This window comes from Falco naumanni, assembly GCF_017639655.2.
Source record: "Falco naumanni isolate bFalNau1 chromosome 21 unlocalized genomic scaffold, bFalNau1.pat SUPER_21_unloc_1, whole genome shotgun sequence".
In the NCBI taxonomy this organism is placed as follows: domain Eukaryota; kingdom Metazoa; phylum Chordata; class Aves; order Falconiformes; family Falconidae; genus Falco; species Falco naumanni.
In genome coordinates this window covers 400,762-424,963 of record NW_024427348.1, presented here as the reverse complement: position 1 = coordinate 424,963, position 24,202 = coordinate 400,762, and the positions used below count along the sequence as shown (strand labels likewise).

Genomic DNA, 24,202 nt, shown 5'->3' with positions numbered 1-24,202 from the left:
GTCTGCAGGAACTGAGCTCCTAGGAGCTGTCGTCTGCCCCGCAGGATCTTCCACAGCCCAAGGGCAGTCCAGCTGCCTTCTTACAATTGCTCTTTCAGTCTAACAGAATCAGCCTTGCACGACTGTGCACTGAAGACACCGTGGCACTATAAAACTCCACTCTGCAGCTTGCAGAGTTTTAGCAGAGGTTGCGCCATGCTTCAAACACTGTAATCAACAGCAAAACCCACGTGCCCTGCCCATCTCCAGCCACGGCAGCAGCACGGCAGCTCACATGCTCTGGTTCCTTTTTGTCGCTGTTTCCCAACTATATTATCACACCACAGTGTTTTCCACAAAAAGAGATGAGCTCCCTACCTCTGCGTGCTGATGCAGTAGCGGGCCACCCGGTTACCAACGTTGCGAACCAGCAGCGTTTTCTGGGTGCTGTACTTGACGGGACAGGCTGAGAAGTTCACCTGGTCGGGGAAGTCCAGGATAGCTCGGGCACCTATAGCTCGGATAGGCACAACAAACTTCTCCCGTTTCTGTGATGCAGATTGAGCTCGTGGAAATAATCCTGCAGGGAAAGAAACAATCTCAGCACAATGCTTTTAGCACCATTCCCACGGCAGAAGGAAAACTGCTGTTTTCTAGGACTGTTTGCAGTAGCATTCAATAACGTAATAATAGTACCTTTTACCTTCATGAGCCTTTCATTCCAGTAGCATGACTTGCACAGGGTTGTTAACTTGCAAAGAAGAAACAAGCCCACTGATTCACCCGCTTTCGCAGCAAGCTGGCAGCACCACAATTACCTGATGCTTTGATTCCGAGGCACCAAAACAGAGTCGCTTCACGCAAGGGATCACAGCACTAATGGAACCTGCTTCGATCGCCACTGCAGACTATTGGAAGCACCACTGAGAACCCAGCTGTGCCACAGCACTAACTCCAATGCCAGCAACGCGGCGACCTCGTTGAAGCTCGGCAGGGGATGCTCAGGTACACTTTCAAAAGGACTTCACCACAACGTGAGCAACGGTCAGGTCGCTGGTGGAAATGCTTCACAAGCTGGACACGGTAATTGCTGCGATGCCAGGCGAGTGTAGGGTACAGCTGTATTTCTCACCCCCTCCCACAGCCTTACAGGGCCAAGGCTGGGGACACGCACCCTTCAAAAGCCATCTGACCCATCTCCCCACACCAGAACCGGCTCAGCTCTGCACCCAAAGTGTCCCTCCAGATGTTTCACAGGTACTTCAAAGCACTAACGACTCCACCCCTGCCCTCAGCAGCCTACGCCAGCTCTGCACTGCAATTCAAGAGAGTTCTTCTCTGCCTAATCTCAGTTTCCCTTTACATCTCACCCCAGCCCCAGGGGACACAGAGACAGCTCTGGCTGATGCCTTAATCACACCCCTCTGTAAGGCCTGTTCTAGAGGAGTAAGTGACGGGGTGCCTGGTTAGCACACCCACCCCAGGCAGGCGGCATCGGGAGCTGCACACGGGGGACACTCAGACACCCCACCAGAGCAAAGCCGGCTGTGCAGTCCCAGCCACTGCCTTCTGCAGAAACAGAGCCAGGCAAATCCCCCCCCATCCCGGCTGCCTGGCGTTTTAGCAGCAGGAAGGCAAATCAAATTACCAAAAGCATTTTACTGTAGGGATGAGCAGATCAGACCCCAGATGGATGGCAGGGCACCGCTGGCTGCGCTGCAAGTACCACCTTGCCCCCATTGAAATCAGTGAGGAAACTGTTGCCCAGGGCCAGGAGCCATTGCCCCCAGCAGGCTCTTATCGATGAGCTGATCAAAGCTCTGCTTCTCATCAGTCACGTGGCTGCCCTGATTTTTGCCCCGGTGCTTTTAACTCATTTGATATTCTTGTAATTGTTGAAGCAGGAAGCGCTTTGATTTAGGAACCCCACACAGCGGCAAACTCCCTTCAGCAGAACTGATCCGGATTCCTCCACGGCTGGGATTTCCTGCTCCCATCCCCTCCTGGAAGGGCCCTAAGGCAGCCAGCCCAGGCACAGACACGTACCCAGTGCTCCAACACAACAGCTGACAACCCAGCGCCTCACCCACCACCCAGCGCCTCGCCCACCGCTAAGGTTGCCAAAACAGATGCTGCCCCATCCAAGGCACAAAGAATAAAGAAGGATCTCTTTTTCTAGACATCTCAAACAGTCACCCTACAAACTGCACAAGGGCTTTTGCTTCTCCTATTTGGAAGGTAAAATACTAGCAAGGGAACTGCAGCAAGCAACCTGCAGGATTTAACATCATATTGCAGGCAAGGGTTTCATCTTCAGCAAGTCTTTGTGAATTAGCAAATTTGTACTCAATCTTGCAGCCCAAGCCCTCTAAAATAAAAGCTATGGGCAGCCCATATGACTTTAAAGCACCCATTATCTCCCGGGTACTTCACCTCCCAGACTGTTCAGATGCTCAGAAACTGCATTAGCAAATGGAGAGTGCCATCTGCTTTTGCTGTTGTTGTTATTTCGGCCACACTACTGTAACAAAGGCAAGTCCAATTGAAAGCTACCTGCCTTAGTCAGTCTTGGCATGCCATATTTACTTACCTCTCTCTTCCAGATGCCAGGTAGACAGAGGAGGATGCAAGTACAGATCAGCAGGGAGATTAAAAAAAAAAGGAACTTCAACAATTGGAGGTATTTGAGGGAAGTAAAAGGAAGTAATTGTCAAGTCGTTGTCATTGCTAAGGAGCAAATGGATCAACAGCAATGCAATTAAGAGCCCAAGAAATAAATACCCCCCCAAAAGCAAGCACTGGCAGCCTTCCCAGCTCCCTTGCTGGTGAGGGGCACTGGGACCACCTGCACAGCAACGCACAAAGAAAGGGAATTCTTTCTCCAGGGACCTGAGGGCAAGGCTAAAGCAGCAAGGGTTTGGTTTCACAGAGACAACCACGAGCTTGGGAGAGAAAGCTGCCTCTCGCATTCCTGCAGATGCCACATTATGCTCCAAGCCCCCTCTCCAGGGACACCGTGGGACATGGCATCCGTGCAAGGCTTGACTCAGCACTTCAGAGCGGGCTGACCCTTCAGCCACGCTCTACCACCCCACCAAAGTGGGACCTTGCACCAGGCTGAATGCAGCGTCAGCCCAAACAGGGGGAAAGCCAAGGCAGAGGGGTGCTAGGCAGAAGCTGGCTGCTTGTGTCGCTGTGGACCCATGGTCCCTTAAGCTTTTGAAAGCTGAATTGCCCCCCCTGGGGGGGGAACGGGTTGCAGGTCTCCCCTGCAGCACTGCCTCGTGCTACCGGGACACTACCTCTGCTACACGCTTGCTTACAGCCTGGGCAACTGTTGAGACCAGTTCAAAATCTCGTTCTGCTTCGCAACTGCAAACCCTTAGCAGACTGTTTAAGACCAGGTTTCTAAATAGACATGCCTGGATGACAGAGGGGCTGCAACCCATCTATGCTCTAAAGTCTGTTGTGTTTTAGACACAGCTTCAGGCTACAGATTTTCATGAAAACATGACTTCATCCTTCATACAACTCCCCTCTCCATTGCAAGGATGACAGACAGTTGTACGATGGTTCCCCTTCTCTCACACCCCTGTGACAAGCAGGAATTTACAAGCTCTGGCCTTCCAGGTATCACCACTGGCATCTGAACTGGCACCCGCTGGAACTGAAGCAGCTGCTCATCTCTGATGTTGTTTCAGGCTCTCTGCAAACTCAGGGGCTAACGGTAATACTGCCACAGCGATATCAACCTTAGCTGCCCACAACACCACACTCGGATGTCAGATTTCCTGCATAACCCATCCTAAATCCTGCACTGAATTCCTTGCAGCAGACGACTTGCACAGAAAAGATCCTTGTAGCATGAGGTCACACGGCAAGCCAAGCAGGGAAAGCTCCCGCTGAAACCCTGATATCAAAGGCTGGAAAATAAGGGCCATGGACAAGAGAGGAGGGACCGGAGGATGAAGATCCAGTCGCAGGAGAAGGGGGTGCCCTGCGCCCTGCCCCCCTCAGCTGCCGGTTCGCAGCACTCTGAAATGAGTCGCTTAGCTCCAGGTTCGTTTGGCACCGGGCCATTTGCCTTGTCTTCTGCCCCTTTCCTCCCCACACGAGCCATCTGGAAAGTATACTTGGAATAGCTTCTGGGCGCTACAAAGCATCTAACAGGGCTGCGCTGAATTGTAAAGGACTTCACTTCACCGATGCAGTAACTCACTGTCCTGTCGTATTTCATGTTAATCAATGTGCATTAATTCAGTCTCCACCGAGCACCAGTAATGAATTTCACAAACCTCACAGACTGAGCTGGCATTGCCGGAAAATAATGTATGGCTACAGTGAAAAGAGCAAGAGGGCAAAACAGAATAAGCTGTGCTGGTTTTATATGCTTCTTCCTTCCTTCTTCCTTTACAATAAACTATTAATAAGCCTGAAGGACACACAAATGGAAGTGTTTCTCTCTGTTGTTAATCTGCCAGTCAGTGCCACAATGGTTCCCAGTTCAGCAGAGACTGTCAGACCATAATGCAAGGACACGCAGGAATGTGGGCTGGCACGAGAACACCCACGCTGTACAACTGGAGCCACAAAACAGAAACGTGCAAATCAGAAGCAGCAAGAGTAACTAAGTGGAAACGCTGCCCAGCAGAAAAATTAGCAGTTCATTTATAACACAAGTGCCAATAAACCAACAGACACGTCAGCTGTTTATTTATTTTCCGACAGTCCGAGCACGTGGCACATTCCCAAATGACTGCGAGACAGTAGGAAACTGCTCATTTTCCAAGAAAGGGCTACGTGGCATTTCAGCCACTAACAACTCACATGGCCCGATTACTTAGGGCTTAGCCACAATTTTACTCCTTTCAATCAGGAGTGACTTCACTGAAGTCAGACTTACTCCAGGGAAGAACAGATTCAAAGCAAGAGAATTATACAAACCAACTCCCCATCAGGAAGACCCGCATCCCAGTTCACTGGGTTACCCACAGTCCCTGTGGATCGTGCAGCATCAGGGATGTAGGGGTTGTTCAAAGGCAGCACTCCTGAGCCTTCCACAACTAACACAGATACTCTGCAGGCAAGCAACTGCAAGCCCAGCGCAGGTGGCTTTACAGAACCATTTCCCAAAGCCTGCCTCTTGGCCAAGGGCTTTGCAAGGTGCTCTGTGCCTCCTGACCATGCTACTGATGCATTTCTAGCTCAGCTACAGCACTCTGGCACTTCGCTGATTCACACTCCATCACGTATGAGCCAAAACATTCCGTTTGTACAAAATTCTGGTTCTGCTGTACAATCCCCATGTGCTCCTCACTGAGCAGCACGCATCCCTCTCCCAATGTCCTGCAAGGAGCACAAAACCCAGTTCGGCAGAAACCGCCAGGGTGTCGCTGAAGCTGTGCAGAGGACCTTGCTGGCACAGCTCCCTAATGCCACACACTCACCAGTTCAAGGGCAAGACAAGGGACAAAGTACTGGACATGAGTGCTCCTGGGGGTTCTCTCACCCTACTTCTATTTGGGGTGATGTTCATCTGTTGCTCTGCTGCTTCTCTCTAGTTGAAGAGCAGCAATTTGCCCTTCATGGGAACCAATTTACTTCCACACCCAAAATGAATGCTAATTCATACTAATAAATCGCATTTTAAAGGAAACAGCGTCCTCTGCAAAGCCTACCTCGGTGAGATTAAGCTCTTATGTCCCTTGGGCAGTATGGAGAACTGCCCTAGGCCAACATCATTTTTACCTTCCATACGAATGACGTAAAACCATTTCTCAGTCCCTCCCCAAAGCAACAGATCATTTCACAAGCTCAGGGAGCCAGGGACCGCAGGGCATTTCCTCTTTAGTTTGCTACAGCCACGCTGTTTGAGGATAGGACAGGGCATTAAACTAAATCTAAGCAGCGAACGCAAGATGAGAGAACAGCTGTGCCCAAAGGGATCCTGCGCCTCTGGCCTGGTGCGAGAACGCATCAGCTGGCTCAGAGCGACCCCCTAACCTTCGCATCGCCCACACAGTCACACAAAGAACCCTGCCAAGAGGTAGCAGAGTGCTGCTGGAAAGAGTCAGCCTGTCTGTATTCCCCTGCGATGCTTCCTCCCTTCCATGCCATGTGCTAAACCCTTCTGCATTAACAAGCCTCCAGACGACACTGTCACCCCTTCACATCACGGCACAGTGCAAGGCTTGCCAGAGCCACAGCACCGATGTTCCAACCTGCAAGCAAAAGCATGGCACACGGGGCAGGGAATAGGTGCCAGCTGACACAGCAGCCACAGCCACATGCACGCAGGCACAGCCACACCAGCGTGACTGCCCAAAGGCTCCGGGGTAAGTGTCTGCCTGCAGATTCTACCTGCCCCTTCAATGCCTGGGTGTGCTCCAGATGTCTCTGTCATCTGCAGCACACCGACCCCCTGCTGATTAAAGACATCTAGAGCTCAGTGCGGCTGTGCCAGGCTGGCTCCCCGCCACGAGCACAGCGCATCTTCTCCCCTAGAATCACAGCTGGAGCACAGGCAGGCAAGTATCCTCAGGGGCAGCACAGCGGCAAGGCTGGAACACAGAGGCTATGAAAAAGCATCACCTTCGCTCCAGCCCAGGGTGAGGAAGGGAACTGGTTGCCAGATGGGAAAGAGGAAAGCTCTCTGCATCTATTCACTCCTCTAGTCTTTTCCATCATAATTAAGCCCCTAACACTGAGTAGAGAGGTGGGATGGCTAAACATCAACACTCCTCCTGGCCATTTTCCTACTGTCACACGTGCACCTTCCCCTGCAAATGCCCAGGAAAGCACAGGGAGGGAACGCACAGCCCGTCAGTCCCTGCTGCGGTGGCATCGCATGGTGCTGCCAGCCAGGCTGCCTGACCACAGCCTAGAGCAAACCTTGCAGCACGGCACGGGTTATAACCAGTGCGCAAGGAAAGTGCCGGCTTCAGACAGAACGTTCCGCTGTCTCACTGCTGTGTCCAACGTGATACACATTCCAGTGACTCCAGTTTTCAAAGGTGGTGGTCCTCACTCTGATCAGGCTCAACTTCGCGTCCTCCAAACAACAGGTCAATTTTAAATAGGCTTTTGTATTTATAATTATCAGAGCAAACCCATAACCATACAGCAACGGACAGATATTAGCAGTGCCGCAAAACCCACAGCAGACGCCCCGTTCTGAACCCAGCCCCGCAGCTTCGCCTCCCGCTGAAGGCACCTGTCTCTTGGGACCTCCAGTCTCACCTTGTTCTCACTGGGGGTGAAAACGATGTGGAAAGTCGCAAGCATGCCAGGCGGTACTTTGCGGCACACGGCATGGTGGCTGATCAACTTGAAATAAGGTGACCTCTCCAAGGTGACCTTCAGCAGCTGAGGAACCTGCAGAAAAGGTAAGAAAGTATGATTTTGCAGCTCGTGGAAACAGGAGGAGAAGAGACCTGCCGACAGCCTTCCTTAACCACCTTTCCAAAGCACTTTTAGCTCTGGAGGTACGTGCACATAATACACAAGAGTCAACATTAATCCCTTCTGCCTGGGCAAAACAGCTCACGGCCAGAGGCAGCAGGGCAATGAAGGAAGGGCCAAGCAGGGAAGACACCAGCAGCACCGTGATATAATATCTGAATCAAGCCACCCGTGTATTCAACAAGCCCAAAGAACCTGCCGGCTTCTGCCCATACACATCCAGGCAGTCATGCCCCTAGAAGGGGACTGTGTTATCTGAAGGCCAAACAGTACGTGTTAATCCTGGGGGAAGGAAGAAATGCACTTTAACGTGCTGCGTTTGAGCGGGGCACTCAAGCTGCGGTGCTACAGTCATGCGGGCAGACCAGCAAGAGGAGGAGACCACACATACTGTGGCCTCACTGGGAATAAAAGCAGGCCTGAAGAGCAAAAGGAGGACCATGGGAAGACAAAGAGACAACCCCACAAACTGAGGATGGCTAGGAAAATTCACAGGGAGCTGTAAAGAAGCAAGGGAGAAGCACAATACGCTACAAGGAAAGGCTGATGCAGAGGATGAGAGCCAGCAACTTGACAAAGTGATGGAAAGCCAGGCGACCCCCCCCCCAGGCTGTGCCTATCAACTATGGGCTCCAAAGGCATCTTCTGCCTCGAGATACATGACCGGCACTGACTGGCGCTGGAGTCTCGGTTTTAAAAGCCAACCTCTGCTCTCTGGAGGCTCCTGCTGCCTGTGACCGTAGCCAGGCAGCTGCCAGCGCAGGCAAGCCAGATCCCTGGGGACCCCTGCCCACCCCCAGCAGTCCCTGCAGGCACCCTGCTGCACGGTTCTGCCCTCTGGGACACCACCAGCACACAGACAGCACACAGGCATTTCTCAAGCACATTGAGAGCGACGCCTGAGCACCAAATCTCAACGTCTAAAGCAGGTGATTTGGACTGACGGGCAGCTTCACTGACAAACAACAAACCCACAGGAGGCTTGGAAAAAATGGAGGCTCGTTCTGCACCACCCACCCAAGCCTGGTAACCCGTGGCCAAGGCAGTCCTGAACTCTCCAAACGCCCTTGGAACCCAGCAGGGTCCTGGGGCAGCGGGTTCCAGGAGCCAGTTTCACAGCGCACGCAAGCAGTTTGGTCACCAAGTCCCTTAGGAGAGGAGCACGTGTGGCTAAGACCTTCAGCAAAAGCCACCCGGAACACCTGAGGGTGCTGAGGAACAGCCTGAAGACAGAAAAGCAAGTGTACAACACAGGTAAGAGCAGTAAGTATATAGCCAAGCACTTCTGTAGTTGCACAATTACAGAGCCTCTATTTGGAATATATTTTGCTGTCAGCTGGATTTTTAGGGGGCAAACAACTTCAGGCTGCCGTGCAGTATAAGATTCAGAAGAATCTGGGAAACCAGCGCGAAAACTCTGAGACAGAGCACAACACTGCTCTGCTCTTCTCCAGGACATCGCCAAAAGCCAACAAAATTAGAATAGAACACTCTCTCAGGATTATCATCTCTACCTTTCTGTATTTAGAACATACCAAGGATTTTCTTTAGAGCTGATCTTACTTTTACACCCACGCTCTCCAATGGTTGAGGTCTTACCGGCTTCAAAACTAGTTCGGTTTGGAAAAAAAACCCACATTCACACATTGCCTCCCCCTTTACAGGGCACGTAAATCCCAAGGCGCAGCTGGACAAGTTTATTATTCCTTACTGGGAAGGGCAGAAATGTTATGCAGATGTTCTTTTCCACCCGAGGAAGCATGAACAGAGCAAATCAACTGTTTGCCTGTTGGCTGGTACTTGGCAAAGATAACCATTTTGAAGTGCTGCATGGATAATGGAGCAGCTGAAGCCAAAAGACTCAGTGGGAACGAAGCAGAGAGTAGGAAGAGAGAAACTGAGGCACATTTTAATTGGGGAAGAAGATACCTACAGCAAGGGGTGCCCAAACCCCAGTGTAGACCACACCAGTGGCATTCCCTGGGTGCAGGCACCCATGCCACATCTTATCCACGTTCCCAAGTTAAATGCCAGACCAGGAATGGTGCAGTACTCTCCAGGAATAACTGAGGGACCACACACGCATCCTTCCTAGCCAAAGGGTCTTCCCTTTTCGCCCACATCCCTGTCAAAACCTGTTCTCTCAGGAGATTCTTGGACTTCTCCCGCTGTCCTTCCACCCGCAATACACCTTGGCAGCTTTTTTTTGTTGTCCACCTGTTTGTGCCCCCCAGCAGGTAAATCTGGAAATCGGGGGGGAATTCACCGGCTCTTGCGCACACTTCCATCTTCCCATCCCACCCTCCCCTCACGCATACCTCTTATTCTTCATTACAGAAGAGTACCCTTAATTACACCTCTCTTCCTGACCTTTCTCTGCTGCCAGTGCACTTACTGCTACAGATCAAGAGAAACCCTTGCGTGTAGGAAAGCGTGCAGGGAGAGAACACCGAGCTCAGCTCCTTTCCTCCCTCTGCCTTCTCCCACCAGCTTGCTCTTGGCACATGCCTCATTCCAGCAAATATTTCCCCAACTGAAATTCAAAAGGTCTCAACTTCCCTCTTTACAGTGGAACAAAACTGCTGACATTTTCCAACTTTTCCATTTGCAACTTTCTTGGGAAATCTCAAAATGATCAGGTTTTTCAAGCAAAGGTGGAGACCTCCGAGGGCACTTGACTCTGAACGTGCTGTGGCTCTCCAAAGGGAAAACAGAGCATCACGTTGCCTCAGAAAAACCTGAGCAGAACCCAATTAAGCTTAGCAGGAGCCTGAAGCGGCACCTAAAGGCCTCCCACTGCTTCTGCTACATCAGTCTGTTTCCACTGCTGTTTCAAAACACCTTTCCTGAAGCGCTGTTACCACTAATTATAACTTACTCCAGCACAAAGTGGAGAAGACCCCACCCCGAGCTCTGACAGCCCGTTCAGCTCTCTGTGCAGCTCACCCAGAGGCAGAGGTGCCCTGTGGAAACCAAGATTAACCACGGAGCCACCAGGACGCGGTGCACACTCGAGGGAAAGCTCTGTACAGCCCTCAACATTCCCAGCCGTGCAGGGCTTCCACGGGGAAAGGTGCTGACTAGAAAAGCTCCTTTCAGCTAGGCACTACCAACACACAGCCAAAACCAGGGCAAGAAACCTCAGCATGGCAAGATTTCCACCATCTTGCAAAATAAAGGTGGCGAGACCTTTTACTCCGGATGCGCTGTGCTGCAGCAGGTGACTGGCTGTGCTGTGCACCGCGCGGACAACACTGCTCTCCAGTTCCAGCACAGGGTTAAACTTCCACATCCCAGCACTTACCTTGTCCTCGTTCCTCAGAATCAGTGGCACTTCATAGACCTCGTAGGGGACGTAGCTCTGGAATACCACCTCTGACGGGAAAGGCTGGAACGAGTGCTGTCTCGGGGAAGGTGCCGAGAACTGCAGATGCAAAACAGAGTTTCAGCCGCTGGGAGAAAGATTCATCAATCAGAGAATACTACATCGGTCCCCAGTGAAGTACAGTCTCCCGGTGAGTACGCCTGCCCAGCTCACGCCAGGGGAACAGCAGCTCACCCACCTGTGCTCTGAGCAGATCAAAACTTTCTGGGCCACACCGAGCAGGCTCAAGCGAGCAGCTCTCTTGCTGGCCGTTTCTCCAGGTTTCCTGCTCCAAAAGGCAAGGCAGCGCTTACCTCCGGCAGAGCGCTGGGCTAACAGTCACACAGCTCCAGAGCACTTACTGCGAGAGCCGTAAGCACTCGTGCAGCAAGTGAAAGCCAAGAATTTACAGGAGACTCCATGGGAAACAGTCTGGGGATTATCTTTACCCTGAGACAGTGACCAAGTCCAACCCATCCTCAAATCTCTTTTTTGATACACAGCCTAGAAACCATGAGGAAGAGAAGACAGGCCAAAAAGGAACACCGCCGTTAAGAAAGCAACAGATGAGGTGATAAGGTTCAGCTCCTTCCCCAGCACTACTGCGCAACTTGAGTAAGGCTGGACTTGGCATCTCCTTTTCCCATGAGCTCTCAACGGATGCTTCATTGCAGTCCATTATTGCCATGTCAGTTAGTACCACCACCGAAGCGTGCCTGATGACACACAGAAACAGCAAACGCTTACAGCGCAGAGGCATTACTTGGAGAAAATCCCTCCCTGCTTTGTCTCCCCCCTTCCAGCTGAACTCTTCGCACTCACAAGACACAGGCACATCTCCTGCTTCTGCACAGGAGTCAGGGTCGTGCTGAAGCCAGGAGCCACAGCACCCGGCCAGTTCTGTGCGTGCTCGTCCGAGGCGTTCCCAACCTCACACGCTGTCTAGGGCAATCCCCAACCAATTTGTTACAGGTCTCTTGCTGGCACTTTTCCACTCAACAGCCTACCTCAGTCATCTACCCCTTTGGAACGTGCGTTATACTAAGCAGATGTGTAACAAGAGCAGCTTTCAACATACGTGTAAGCAAACACTGATCCAGAGAAAGCACACCCGCTCCCCTCTGCCCAGCGCCATTCCCCTGTGTACCTGGCAGCCTGCAAAATCTAACACCCTGTAAGGGTCCCACTCGTCGTTCCAACCCAAAGCATTCATGCAATTGCTTGAGCTACACCTTGAGTAGTTACCGTAGGCCCTCAGCCCCCAAAGGCCAACGCAGCCACCATTGAGGGCATCCGACGACCCCAAGCGTTTGACAGAGACTACACCCAACCAAGGGCTGCCTATTTCAGCAGGAGGGTGGGAAATTGCAAGCTTGCATCCTTGTGTCCCGCCCCAGCCTTCCTCCAGTATCATGCTTTAGCCACAGAAGCTCGTCTCCAGCAAAAGCCACCAACTTCAGCAGAGGTGCTTTATATGGGCTTAGTGCAGGCCAGGACTTCCAACAGCTCACTGGGGGAAAACGTTTCACCTTTCCCCCAGCAGAAGGAACTCCACCACCACCAGCAGCAGTTTGAAACGACAACAGGACTTAGTCACCAAAGTATTTAGATAAGCTGGAGGCAAGCCTGTCACAAGCATCGGCCCACTTCAAATGTCACGTCAAACAGCAAGGAAAAGGGCAAGAAAAGGCTACCTTTTGACGGGAGGCTTCGCTCACGTCGAGAAGCTGGGTAATCTGGGGCCGCCGCATGTCCCGAGTGCTGGCCAGCCTCTGCTTGGTGCTAAGAGTCATCTCCTTCAGGAAGGCAGAGGGAGTCAGCTGAAATGCAAAACACCAGCAAGAGCTACAGAACTGCCTTCATTCAGAAAGGCTTTTCTTGTTCAAGAGCCACTGATGAATAATTTGTGATCACAGCCACTAGGATAGTCCTGGAAGTCCCATAATTACCCGCTGAAATATTTAACATCAGTAAATTAATGATAGAGAGCGGAATACACATGCTCCAACCAAGTGGCTCTGTCCCATTAGCTTCTCCTTTGTGATTTGATGTGACATGTTGGGGGATTTGGCTCTTCGGGCATTTGTTTCCTCTTCAGATTTGCTGGATTGAGCCGGTGACCTTTGAAGAAGGTCGGGAGGAGTTACCAGCAACCCCCTAACTCCATCCTTGCACAACGCTTACAACCACCACACGCGTGGAGACGTCACTGCTGGGTGAGTCAGAGGAAAGCAGAGAAGCAGTGTTGTGCCAAGACCGAGGTGGAGAGGAATGGCTCCAAGTTTTAGTTATCTCTTTTGAATTAGCACTTGTTTTCTCTGTTCTGGCCTCCGAGACCCCTCCACAGAAGTATGCAGAGAGACCTCCTCGACAGAGCCTCAGCGCCAGGTCGCCTTCAGTCAGGTGAGCTCTGGTCAGCAAAGGACGTCTGAGGATGGGAAGGAGGAATTGCCCTGACTCCGCTGCTGCCTGCAGCGCTGGGTCTGTGCTCCACACGGGATACGGGACAGAACAACTGGTCTGGAACCTGTTCCATCTGGGACCAGCCATGCCTCTCAAAGCCTTTGGGCAGAGTTCGAGCAGCCCACCACATGCCCAGCTGCCTGGAGGGCAGGTATGGTCAGAGCAGCGCTGGCAAGCATCCCGACGTGACAAAACATTGCTGCCCACACAAAGGGGACAGAACGAAGCACACGCTCACGCTTCAGCTATTCCGGTGCAATGCCCGGTACGTCCATTTAAATTGGCTCCGGTGGCACATCCAGACAGACTCTGGGCTTGCCCTGAAGCAGCACACAGTCCATCCCCTACTGCACCATGATCGCCACCTCCGACAGAAGCATGGCAGCAGAGAGACGGGGAGGTGGTGTCCAGCTTCACAGTGCGGCCAGACAACAGGAGGGGCAGGTAGAGGAAGGACGCGGGGGCAGTTTCCAGCCTTACACAGCTCCTACCTGGCCGCAGCAGGTACTTACAGTTGCAGGCTTCTCTGTCCCTCTGGCTAGCTTCGGATTACGAGGCACTACCACTTGCCTCGGGAATCCACCAGCCATCCTGGAGGACCCTGTGAACGAGCAGGGCTTTCCAGTGGCCATGCCTCAGTTGACCTGCAAGGAACAACAACAGGACTTTGAAAATCCAGAATCCCCTTCGTGGCAGACCCAAAGGAGACAGCTGTGTCTCCAGGCTGTAGCATCCTTCATAACTGGACAGCAGGCGGCCTCCCCACCCTGTCTCATCATTAGACCATGTTGAAGCAGAAGAGTGAAGATTGATAGAAGTAAAACCCCACAACAAACATTCCCTGAGCCAAAACAGCCTTTCACAAGCCACACGCACACATCAGAGCCTGCTGGCATTTCTCACCTTCTCCCCCCAACTTCCATCTATTTTGGAACTATTTACTGGAATTTTTATCCAAATCTCGATTAATACCCAAACTGTCCTTTATTACTCTTCAAAAGTTTTTCGGTGGGAACAAAAGGGAAATGTCACTTCACTGCTTCATTTTGCAAAAGCAGCTGACCCGATGCGACTCTGCGCCTGACCCTACTAAGCGCTCAGATTATTAGGAACAACCTTAAAGCCGGGGATCGCTGCTGCCCCGAGCATCAAAATCAGACCGCTCTCCTACTTTGCAAACCAAATGCCCACCCTTTGTGCAAGGAGGTTGGTGATGGTTTTAACTAATGGAGCACAGAGCTCAGTACTCTGATTATCAACTATGGTTTCTCAAAGCTAATTTGGTTAAGTTGCAAAAATGATCCAGCAAATAGGACTCCTTCCAGGCATGAAATTGCCACAGTGACCAAGAACCTTTCTCCACGGAGAACGAGGGCCCCTTTTTTCACTTATTAACACCCAAACTCAAGGCTCCCTACAGGCGTTTGAAGCTGTAACAGCAGAAAGAAAAGCATGAAACCATTCAAGCTGCATGAGCAATTAGCTCAAATATAAACGCAACGTATGTGAAAGCAGGGCCACTTATAGGCTATCCTCATGGCAGCTCTTCTCCAGCATCCTCATCCTGCAGGCTGCATGGGTCAACAGGTCCATGGGCCGTTCTTTTTCTACCACCAGCCTGCTGACGACCTCTCCATCTGCATCTCAAAAAGTGCGGGTGCAAGAAAGGGAAAGAGGAGAAAACACCCCCAGAAAGCGGGTCTCAAGCATCGACAAAAATCAAAGAGAGGTCTGTACAGCACTTACTAAGCACTACTTTGGACTAGAAATCATTTCCCCTCCCTTCCTGGCTAACTGGACCAAGGGACGGATGGATTTGCCCACTTCTTATTTTATGGGACTTGAAAGACCCAGCTCTACCCTAACACTTTTTGACATCCCGAAATTAAGCAAAAACTCACAGATCCCAGCTTCAGGTAAATTCATCCAGACACTGCAGACAAGCTACTCATTTCTTTAAGGAGTACAGAAAAACCTCCACGCTGACTTACAAAGCAAGAACTTAATTCCTACTTTGCTTGCCTGGGGAGGACCCCAAGCATATCAACGCAAAAGAGAACAGGCAAATCACCGTGTTGCCACAGCTCCAACAATGCCTTTGGGGTGTCCTCTGTTGTCGCACCTGGTGAGTAGCCACCTAATGAGCTTGTTCCAATTAACCGTGCACACATCTACACACACGCCAGCCGAGGACATCCAACTTACAAGGCCATCTCGGCTGCCAGGGAGCTTCACGCATTTTCAGCGCAGCATACGGCATAAACAAACGCTTCCCATGAGACTCACGGCCACAAGCAAACCAAATCAGCACATCTGCTCGGCAGGGAACCAGGAACCCTCCGCTGGGAAACCAGCATACATCATCTGGAGCTTTACAGTCCGGTCAGGGAAGATAAAAGCTGGCTCTCCAGCCAGCTAGCTTGTGGCAGCTCACTGCAACACGTGTCCCACATGTTGTCCAGACACAAACCTGAGCAGGAACTGCAGAGCTCAGATATGACACCCCGGTGCGCTCCAGGCTCCAAGACAGACGCGCTCTAAAGAAAGGGAACCGGACGCTGGGTGATGCTTCCTGCCTCAGAAGGCAGAACTCCAAGACAGACGTCAAGGTGAGACCCATCAGGGCTCTCATGCTTGGCCTCAGATGCACTCACAGGGCTGCCACCACGTGCTCCTGCCCACCGCTCCCCCACCTCAGAAGCAATGCCAGAGCCTCCCCGGCTCGGCACAGAAGTGACTCCTGCCTGCTGCAGGCAAGCAGCACAGCTGGAGCCAGGCTTCACACTCAGAGTGTTACCGAAATCTCGGAATGAAGAACTTATCGACACCAATGTGATGTAGATAAGCAGACACTTCTTTATTAACGGCCGGGTGCGTGAGCGAGTCCTCTCACGATCAACGCACACCAGGTCCCAAAATCAGATTCCATATAGAGAACTTATTCATACATATTCATTAAATATTCACGCATAATCATAACCTTTCCCGTAGATCATTAACATACTCTCCTCCTATATCCGATTCTGCGCAGTAAAGCTTAGAAAGGTCTAGAAATGGGTCTGGGGTACCATTTGGGTAGGTGGTATGTGAGTCGGTGGTCGCGATCTCCCCCTGCCGGAATTACCTTTTACTAAAGTTCACGGTTTCTTGGCAGGCACCTACAAGCTGTTCCAGTCGACTCTCCCCAGTTCCCATTCATCTCATATTCTGACATTTCAATACACCTCTGCGTACAGAAGACTGGTTAAATACAAAGGAACCTTTCAACCCTAGAGTTATTACCTATGTTTTAACAATGGTTCCAGCCCCTTCTTCTAGCCTTGCTACAGGACGTACAGAAGATCTCATAACAACTTTTACTGTGCAGCTATAAGTTTCTTATAAGATTTTTTTTTCTTATCCTTCTATACTTTAATTTTATGAAATGATTTTATAAAATCAATTAATCAATCAAATAAAATCAATCAATCTTAACTTATTAACAAATCGATAAAAATCTTGTCTGGGCTGACGAGCAGGGCTGAGGAATGGATTTGGCCCTCTCCATCTCCCTGGGAGGGCGGAAAGGTTTGGGCTGGAAAACCAGAGGAGTTCAATGGCAGGGACGCAGCTGAGTGTGGGAGCAGGGTGGTTGGGTTTGAGAGCAGGCTGAGATGCCAGCATTGGATGCTGAGGTGCTTGCAGGCTTTGCACAGGTTCCATGTGGCTTCTGCCATGCAGCTCCATGAAGGCACTTTGCAGCTAGCGGTTTCCCTTGCTAAGCACCTGCGGCTGCTTTGTCAAGTCCTCTTGTTATCGATTTGTTAATAAGTTAAGATTGATTGACTTTATTTGATTGATTAATTGATTTTATAAAATCATTTTATAAAATTGAAAAATAGAAGGATAAGAAATATTTTTAATGAAACTTATAGTTGCACAGTAAAAGTTGTTATGAGATCTTCTGTACGTGTAGCACACTGCGCTACAACACACTACGCCCAGCTTTTCTGGTAGGAGCACAGACTGGTGGCTCACTCTTGCTTTGGCATACACAATAAATCCTCTTCTTCCTCCCGCAAAGATAAACCATCTCTCTCTGGAGCAACTGCTTAATTTGCTTTTCTATTACACTTTGCTGGAAGAGCAAGACAAGGAGATCCGTTAAAAGTGAGAATCAGGATGCTACTGAACAATTTTGTTCAGTTAAACCATCTTGCCCTGGTCAGGCTTCAGTAGCATCATCACATTTCTTGCTTAGAAATCACCTGCTTACCTATAATTACCATATCAACAGCATCTCAAGGAAGCCAGGAAAGGAGAAGCAGATTTTCCAAGACTACTCTTTTGCCCCTCCAGCCCGCTGCTAAGTGGTTGAGTGCTTTCTAAATCAAGCCTTGCTATGCAGGAAGCCTCACCTGTCACCTTTATATTCCAGTCCACCTCTAATTTATCACTTTGATTCTGCCATCCTGCAATTTATTACAAAAGCTCTGCCATAGCCGAGATAATTAACAGGAGCCTCATGTTATACCTTCCTGTTATTTCTTTCAATAAACTTCAGCTGCCAGCTGACAGTGAGAGCAACCAAGCTCACTTCCAAGGGTCTGCTGGAGATCCCTAGCCTCACGTACTATCATTTACAGTAACTCTGGTTCCTGCCTGAAGTATTTACAGTACTATTGTCCCTTTCCAGGCTGCCTCGCCCAGCATTTGATCTCGGCTACCCTAGCTTTGCAGATTTGCAACTCCCTCTTTATTTACTCTTTTTCTGGCACCCAGACCGCATTTCATAGAATCATTTAGGTTGGAAAAGACCCTTCGGATTGAGCCCAACCATAAACCTAACATTGCCAAGTCCACCACTAAACCATGTCCCTAAGCACCACGTCTATGTGCCTTTTCAATACTTCCAGGAACAGGGACTCTTCCCTGGGCAGCGTGAAAAAGCATAAGACCAGTAACCTCCATTCTGCTGATCTGCAAGAATTTGTTAATCCACCCTTTAAGTGCACACCAAGACGGAACAAGGGACACTGCCAGCAGCCCTAAACACCACTCACTCCCCTTGTTTCTGCACCATCTCTTAGTTTCTGCACCATCGACTCGCAGCGCACAGCACAGGCTGCACGGTGTTCACGTACCCACCAGCTGCCTTCACCTGCCAGGGCCCTCAGAGCTCGGGCATCAGCCAACTTGTCCAAAATGCTCCTACGAGCCTTAATCCAACCCAAAGTGTTAGAATCTCAGTCTTCAAAACTTCCTCAGTGAAAAGTTACGTATATTCATGCCCAGTTGTCACACAGGAGCTTCCACCTCTGGCAGAGCATAAACTTTAACCCAGTTTGAAGACACCAGAGTGGAGGCAGGGAAACAACCAAAAGCAGAAACACAACCCCCCAAGCCGGCCTGGGCTGCCTCCAGCCTTCTGCCTGCTTCTCCAGCACACACACACACACATTACTGGCTGCCAGAAGAGTAAATATTCTGCATTTCCTGGATTGCTGCTGTAATACTACAGCACTGGCTGCAACCCCAAGGCGTTACAGAGGAAGCTTTGGCTTCACCACCAAGTTACTGCTCATCCTTCAGTGAAGGGGTGAGGCTGGACAGCCTGTTAAGAATCATCTGCTCCCTCCTGGCGCACTCTAGCCTCTGCATTTTCTCTAGATGTATACACAAATTGCTTTTTCTCAGAAAGTCACCTATGGATTTAAAATGCAAGGAAAGCAGTGAGCTTTGCAGTCACTTCTACCTGGGCCATCTGTCCGATTTTTCATCGCGAGCCTTCACAGCATTTTGTAGACAGAGCAAGAATAACTCATCTCACCCCCCATTTACAGACGGGGCAACACAGGGAGAAAGCAAGATGAGGAGGGCGAGAGCAGCAGCAGCTAAGCAGGCAGCTTCCATCCCCTCCACGGTTAACCCAGTCCGGATGCAGGCACATCGACACCCCGTGGGAATGGGAAGCAAGGAAGAACCAAGTTTTCTTTGGGGGAGCAAAGCTCGCTCCCCGTCCGGCTCGGGAGGGGAGGAGAAGGGGCTCCAACTGCCGGTGCCTGGCAAGGGATGTCTGCAGCCTCCAGGTGCCTCAGGAGCCCCACACACACACACACACAGGCAGCCACATCCCCCAAACCCTCCCCCCAACAAGCAGCTTCCTTGCAGGGACACAGACCCCGCCGGAAGACGGGCACAACCTCCTGCCGGGAGGCGTTTGGCAGGAGCCGTGTCACCCCGGCCCAGGCACAGCCCTGCCTCTGCGTCCCCCGCTCCGAGCTGCCCCCAGCCCCGCTCCCAAGCCCTCCCACCCGCAGGTGGCCCCGGCACCGAAAGCCACCCGCCACCTCACCGGCGGGGCCGCAGGGACACCCGGCGGGGCCGCAGGGACACCCGCGCACTCCGCACGCTCCACGCACTGCCCGTCGGTGCTGACAGCCAGCCCCTTGTCCTGGCTGCCACTTCAACGGGGACAGTGGCTAATGCAGGGACAGTGGCCGATGCCACCGTGGCAACGGCCGGGACAGTGGCCGATGCCACCGTGGCAACGGCCGGGACAGTGGCCGATGCCACCGTGGCAACGGCCGGGACAGTGGCCGATGCCACCGTGGCAACGGCCGGGACGCGGAGAGGCGCAGCAGAGGGCTGCAGGGATGCTCAGCACCCAGCCGGCTCCCACCCAGCCTCTGCCAGCCCAGGGGGACCCACAAACAGGAGCCCAGCTGTGCCCAGCTACCACACAAGCTCACGGCTTCAGCAGGGAGCTCCCACTTACCCCTGCCCCAGGGCACCTGGAACCAGCCGCGCTTCCCTGCACTTGCTGGGCACAGGCGCTGCAGGTGCCTGGCTAGCACAGCCTGCTCTCCAAGCACCAACAGCAGCTCAGGGAACGCGTGCAACGCCCACAGCAAGCATGCAGCCACACTGCCTCCAACACACCCTCCCAGCTTCAGCACAGCCACAGCCCTGCCCGTCTCACCCCAAAACACGGCAGCCCTTAGAGAAACTCATGGCAGGACCCACAGGGTTTCCCCCGGGGCTAAGAAAGCAAGCCAGCACTCCAGACTCAAAGAGCCACACGCCACCTGGAAACACCCACTATGACAACAGAGCCTAAAAATCAAGCCACACAACCCACAGAGGTGCCAGCGCTGCCCTCAGAAGGGACCAGCTGCTCTTCTGGCCTGCTCACTTTGGGATAACTTGGACCCCAGCTCAAGCAGCTCACCTGCTGCGCTGCCACCGCGCCCCTCGCAGCCTGCCTGCGGCAGGGCTCTCGGCGCAGGCTCACACCCGGGCACAAACCAGCACAACTGACCTGTCCTTCTCGGGGAAGCACCGCAGCCAGCAAACCCTGCTAAGCACAGCATCACACACAGCTCTCAACTCTTGACAGAGCCCACAGGTGCCCTTACGCCCTCGCTGAGGAGCTCGGGCACCAGGCACACCGGTGGTCCCTTCAGACAGACGCACTTCACCTGGGCGCCTCTGCCCTGCCCTTGTGCAGGGCCTGACACAGGGCTCGAGGGAGGTCAGTGCCTGCTGAGTGTTGTTTGAATCCCTCACGTTCCTTTCAAGGACGCAGAGGCTCCTCCAGCTAGGAGGACAGAACTGCTTCTTTGGCTGGTGAGACCACAGTGGAAACATGAAGCTGCATAAGATGGCAAACGAGAGCACTTCCAAGTCAGACAGCTGGAGACTTATTCCCACTTCATAGGAAGCATCGCTGGTATTTCATCAAGAAGCCAAGCAGGACACCTCAAAGCCTGAGCCTTGGGCATATGCCATGGGATCGCAGAGTGTGAAATAATCATCCAAAAAGAATTTGTGTTGTATATTAATCTTCCCCATACTTCCTTCTCAAAAAGGCTTCTGCCCAAATAACTGGACCTCAGAAGGCCCACAGCCATTATCGCACTGCACCTGGGAACACGAGCATTGCAATCCTGGGTAACTGCAGCCCTTCAGGCAAGGCTCAGCCTGGTACAGGAAAGGGACACGGGGACACGTCTGATCCTCAGCACAGTCTTTTCCAAGGACTGAGCAACAAAACACAAAGGCATGCAATAAAAAGGCACCCCGATGTGCAGCACATCACCCTCCGGTGCCTTCAGCGCGAGCACAGCCAGGGCTCACCCTCCTCCCTCCGGACTTTGATCTCAGAGTTACATGCTACCCGTGGGCCACTTCACTTTTAGCCTGTGCTCCCTACACTGCCACCGAGATGAGCCAGTCATTACTTGGCAGAGGCAAACGCAGGGCAGGGAAGCAGGGAAGGCAGGACCCACCATTCTTCCCAGCCAGCGCCTTCCTTCGTCAGCCTCTGATCACAGGTCAGCTTGCTCACCCCCATTTTACCCCATGGACATTGCAATAGGGTTACTTCACTCTGTTTTCTCATATAGGTTAAGACCCATCGGGATCTTAGAGATTTCTGCACAAAGTTTAGCCCGTTTATTTTTTATCTTAGACAGGTTCAACCTAAAGTAAAACAGAGTTCACAGTGCAAGAGAAGCCTGGGACAGGGGAGTTCAAGCATGCTGGACAGAGAGAAACGTGCTCAGTTTTGGGGGGCTTTTTTGTTTGTTTGTTTTTTTAATGCATACACCTTGACTTCAAAGCCTTTTTCTCCTTTGCTCCTCTTCCCACATCCCAACTCTCACATGTAATGGAGGCAAATCTCTATCTGCTGTTGCCAGACCCTGGGCTGGACATACCCACGCCCATCAACTGGAGGGCAACTACACCAGCGCACACACAGCAGCACAGCTTGTTGCTGTGGAAATCCCAAATTACAGCACTGAAGAGGTCATCGCTCGGCAAGAGCACGCCAAGATGGTCTGCAGGAGCTACTTTCAGCCACCCAGGCTAGAGAAGCACAGCACCCAGAGGGCCCCAGCTCAGACGGGCTCTTCAGCCTCCCTGCAGTGCCTATCACTGGAGGGGGAGCGTGGGTCCCCCTTGCACAACCCGCTCCCACCCCACGGGAGGCAAACTCCCTTTGCCAGGGCCTTTAAACACCCAGACAAAAACCCTGGCAGGCAGCAGGAAAGAGCTGATGCAGCCCTGTGCAAGGGGAGCTGCAGAGACCCTGGTGATCCAGCAGAAGGGGACCCACGCTCTCTGCAAAAAGCAGCTTGATTTGATTCGCTCGCGTTTTGCACGCAAAGCCCTTGGGGTGCTCCAGCATTTTGCAAAACACGCACGTTCTGCCAAAGCTGCTTCATTTCTGATGGCAGGGAAGGTGAACAGTGCAGACTGTTCTTTTTTTCTAGCTCACAGGGACTTTGAGGGATAGGAATACACTGCATTCCCAGAGAGCAGGCTGGGGAGATGGCACGGCTGGTGTGTGCTGTCAGCCAGCCTGCTGGCAGACGACAAGAGGGAGGCCACAGCCAGCTTGTCTTGCAGCTTTTTCACCAGAGCCATGGCTCCTGATGGCTACAGACAGCCGACAGCCCTGCCAAGCTGCCATTTTCAAGCAGCCACAGACCTGAAGTTACAGTCGGTATGGGTGCCCACACTTGGCAAGCCTACACACATGGTTCAGGATGCCCTGCAGGATGTAGAAGACTGCAGCCACCGCTTTCTGACCCAGTTCTGGGCTTCGCCATGCTGGAGATGGAAATGTAAGGCAGACCACCCCTGTCACAGAGCTGGACGCCCAGACACACAGGCGGAGCCGAGACAGGGAAGGGGAAGGACAACCAAGTCTCTTCCAGGCTTCTTCCCCGGGACAGGGCTTAGCCACCTCCCCTGGGGGAGACGCACACTTTCAGAAAGAGCCCAGAGGCTGAAAATCACAGCACCATCCATGCTCACGACCATGGACTTGGGGGTACAGGGTTTGTATCACTGCCCCCTCTCCGTTCTGTTCCTGGGGTCCTACACGGCCAGCTCTGCTCCCGCAGGGACCAAGCCCCTCCTCCCCTGCCAACACCCCCCCTGCCCCAGCAGCTCACCTCTGCTCTCCTTCACAGCATCCAGCTGCCACCACTCAGTTCAGCTGGGAGCCATCCCTCCCGATTCACACCTGGCTCCCAGCTGGCTGCCTGCGCTCCTGACTCAGACACATGCCCAGCAGCACAGGCTGCAGCTGGTCCCAAGGAAGCAGACAGGGGATCACACTCGTGCACAGCGCAGCACACAAGCGAGCCACCCTGCTCCCTCCTAGCAGGGTCTGACCAAACCAGGCTGGTGGCCCTGCTCTCTTTTAGAGGCACAGAGAACTTCCTTCATGCAGGGAGCTGCTCCACCCAGGCTGAAAATCCTGCCCCCCAGCCCCGGGGAAACACTGTTTACATAGCTCTTCTCCTCCTGCAGAAACAAAGGAGCCTACAGCCAGGGGCAAGAGCAGGCACCTTGCATTATTAACCTCTCCTTTGCTGCAGCGTTAGAAGGACACAGAGCACTGTCAGCCAGCACCCCCCAGAAGCCCCGCTGCGGGCTCCGAGGTCAACCCTGACAGCACAGGCACTCTCCAGCTTCTGAACACCAAAACCCCTGCGCAGGGTCTGAAACAGGCACATCAGAAGCACCTTTCCTGTCATCATTGCTGCACCCACGCCATCAAACCCACAGAATAACTGGACACGCCTGGTGTCTTGCAGAGGACACAGAGCTGCAGCAAAGGCAAAGAGCTGCAGTGAGGATCCAGGGAGAGGGGGGAAGTGCTGCCACAGGCAGCTTATACGAGGGGGTGCAGAAGGAGCCTTCACTCCCCCCATTTTAACCCATGGAGGAAGAACTCCAGCGCTCGGTTCAAGAAAGGACTGACTGCAACACTCAATCATTTTAGATGCTATCAAAACATCCTCTAACAAATAACTGCAGTCAGGTCACTTACCCACTGACACCTGATGAAGTCCCAAATAGGCAGCTCAGTCTTGAGCCAGAACAGGCTTCGTATTTGTTTCCTGATGAGAAAGAAGGAAAATCAAGGTGGCTCCTTTT

General features: G+C 52.3%; 1 protein-coding gene across 1 annotated transcript; it reads right to left on the bottom strand.

Moving 5' to 3' along the window:
• Positions 1–357: 357 nt before the first annotated feature.
• Positions 358–24,202, bottom strand: LOC121081927 (hydrocephalus-inducing protein homolog; the record flags this gene model as incomplete). Its single annotated transcript, XM_040581280.1, has 6 exons — positions 24,096–24,202; positions 13,780–13,911; positions 12,499–12,624; positions 10,745–10,864; positions 7,219–7,353; positions 358–527 (listed from the first exon to the last, which is right to left on the bottom strand). Coding segments are annotated over exons 2-6 (671 nt in total), but the record flags the coding sequence as incomplete, so codon positions are not given.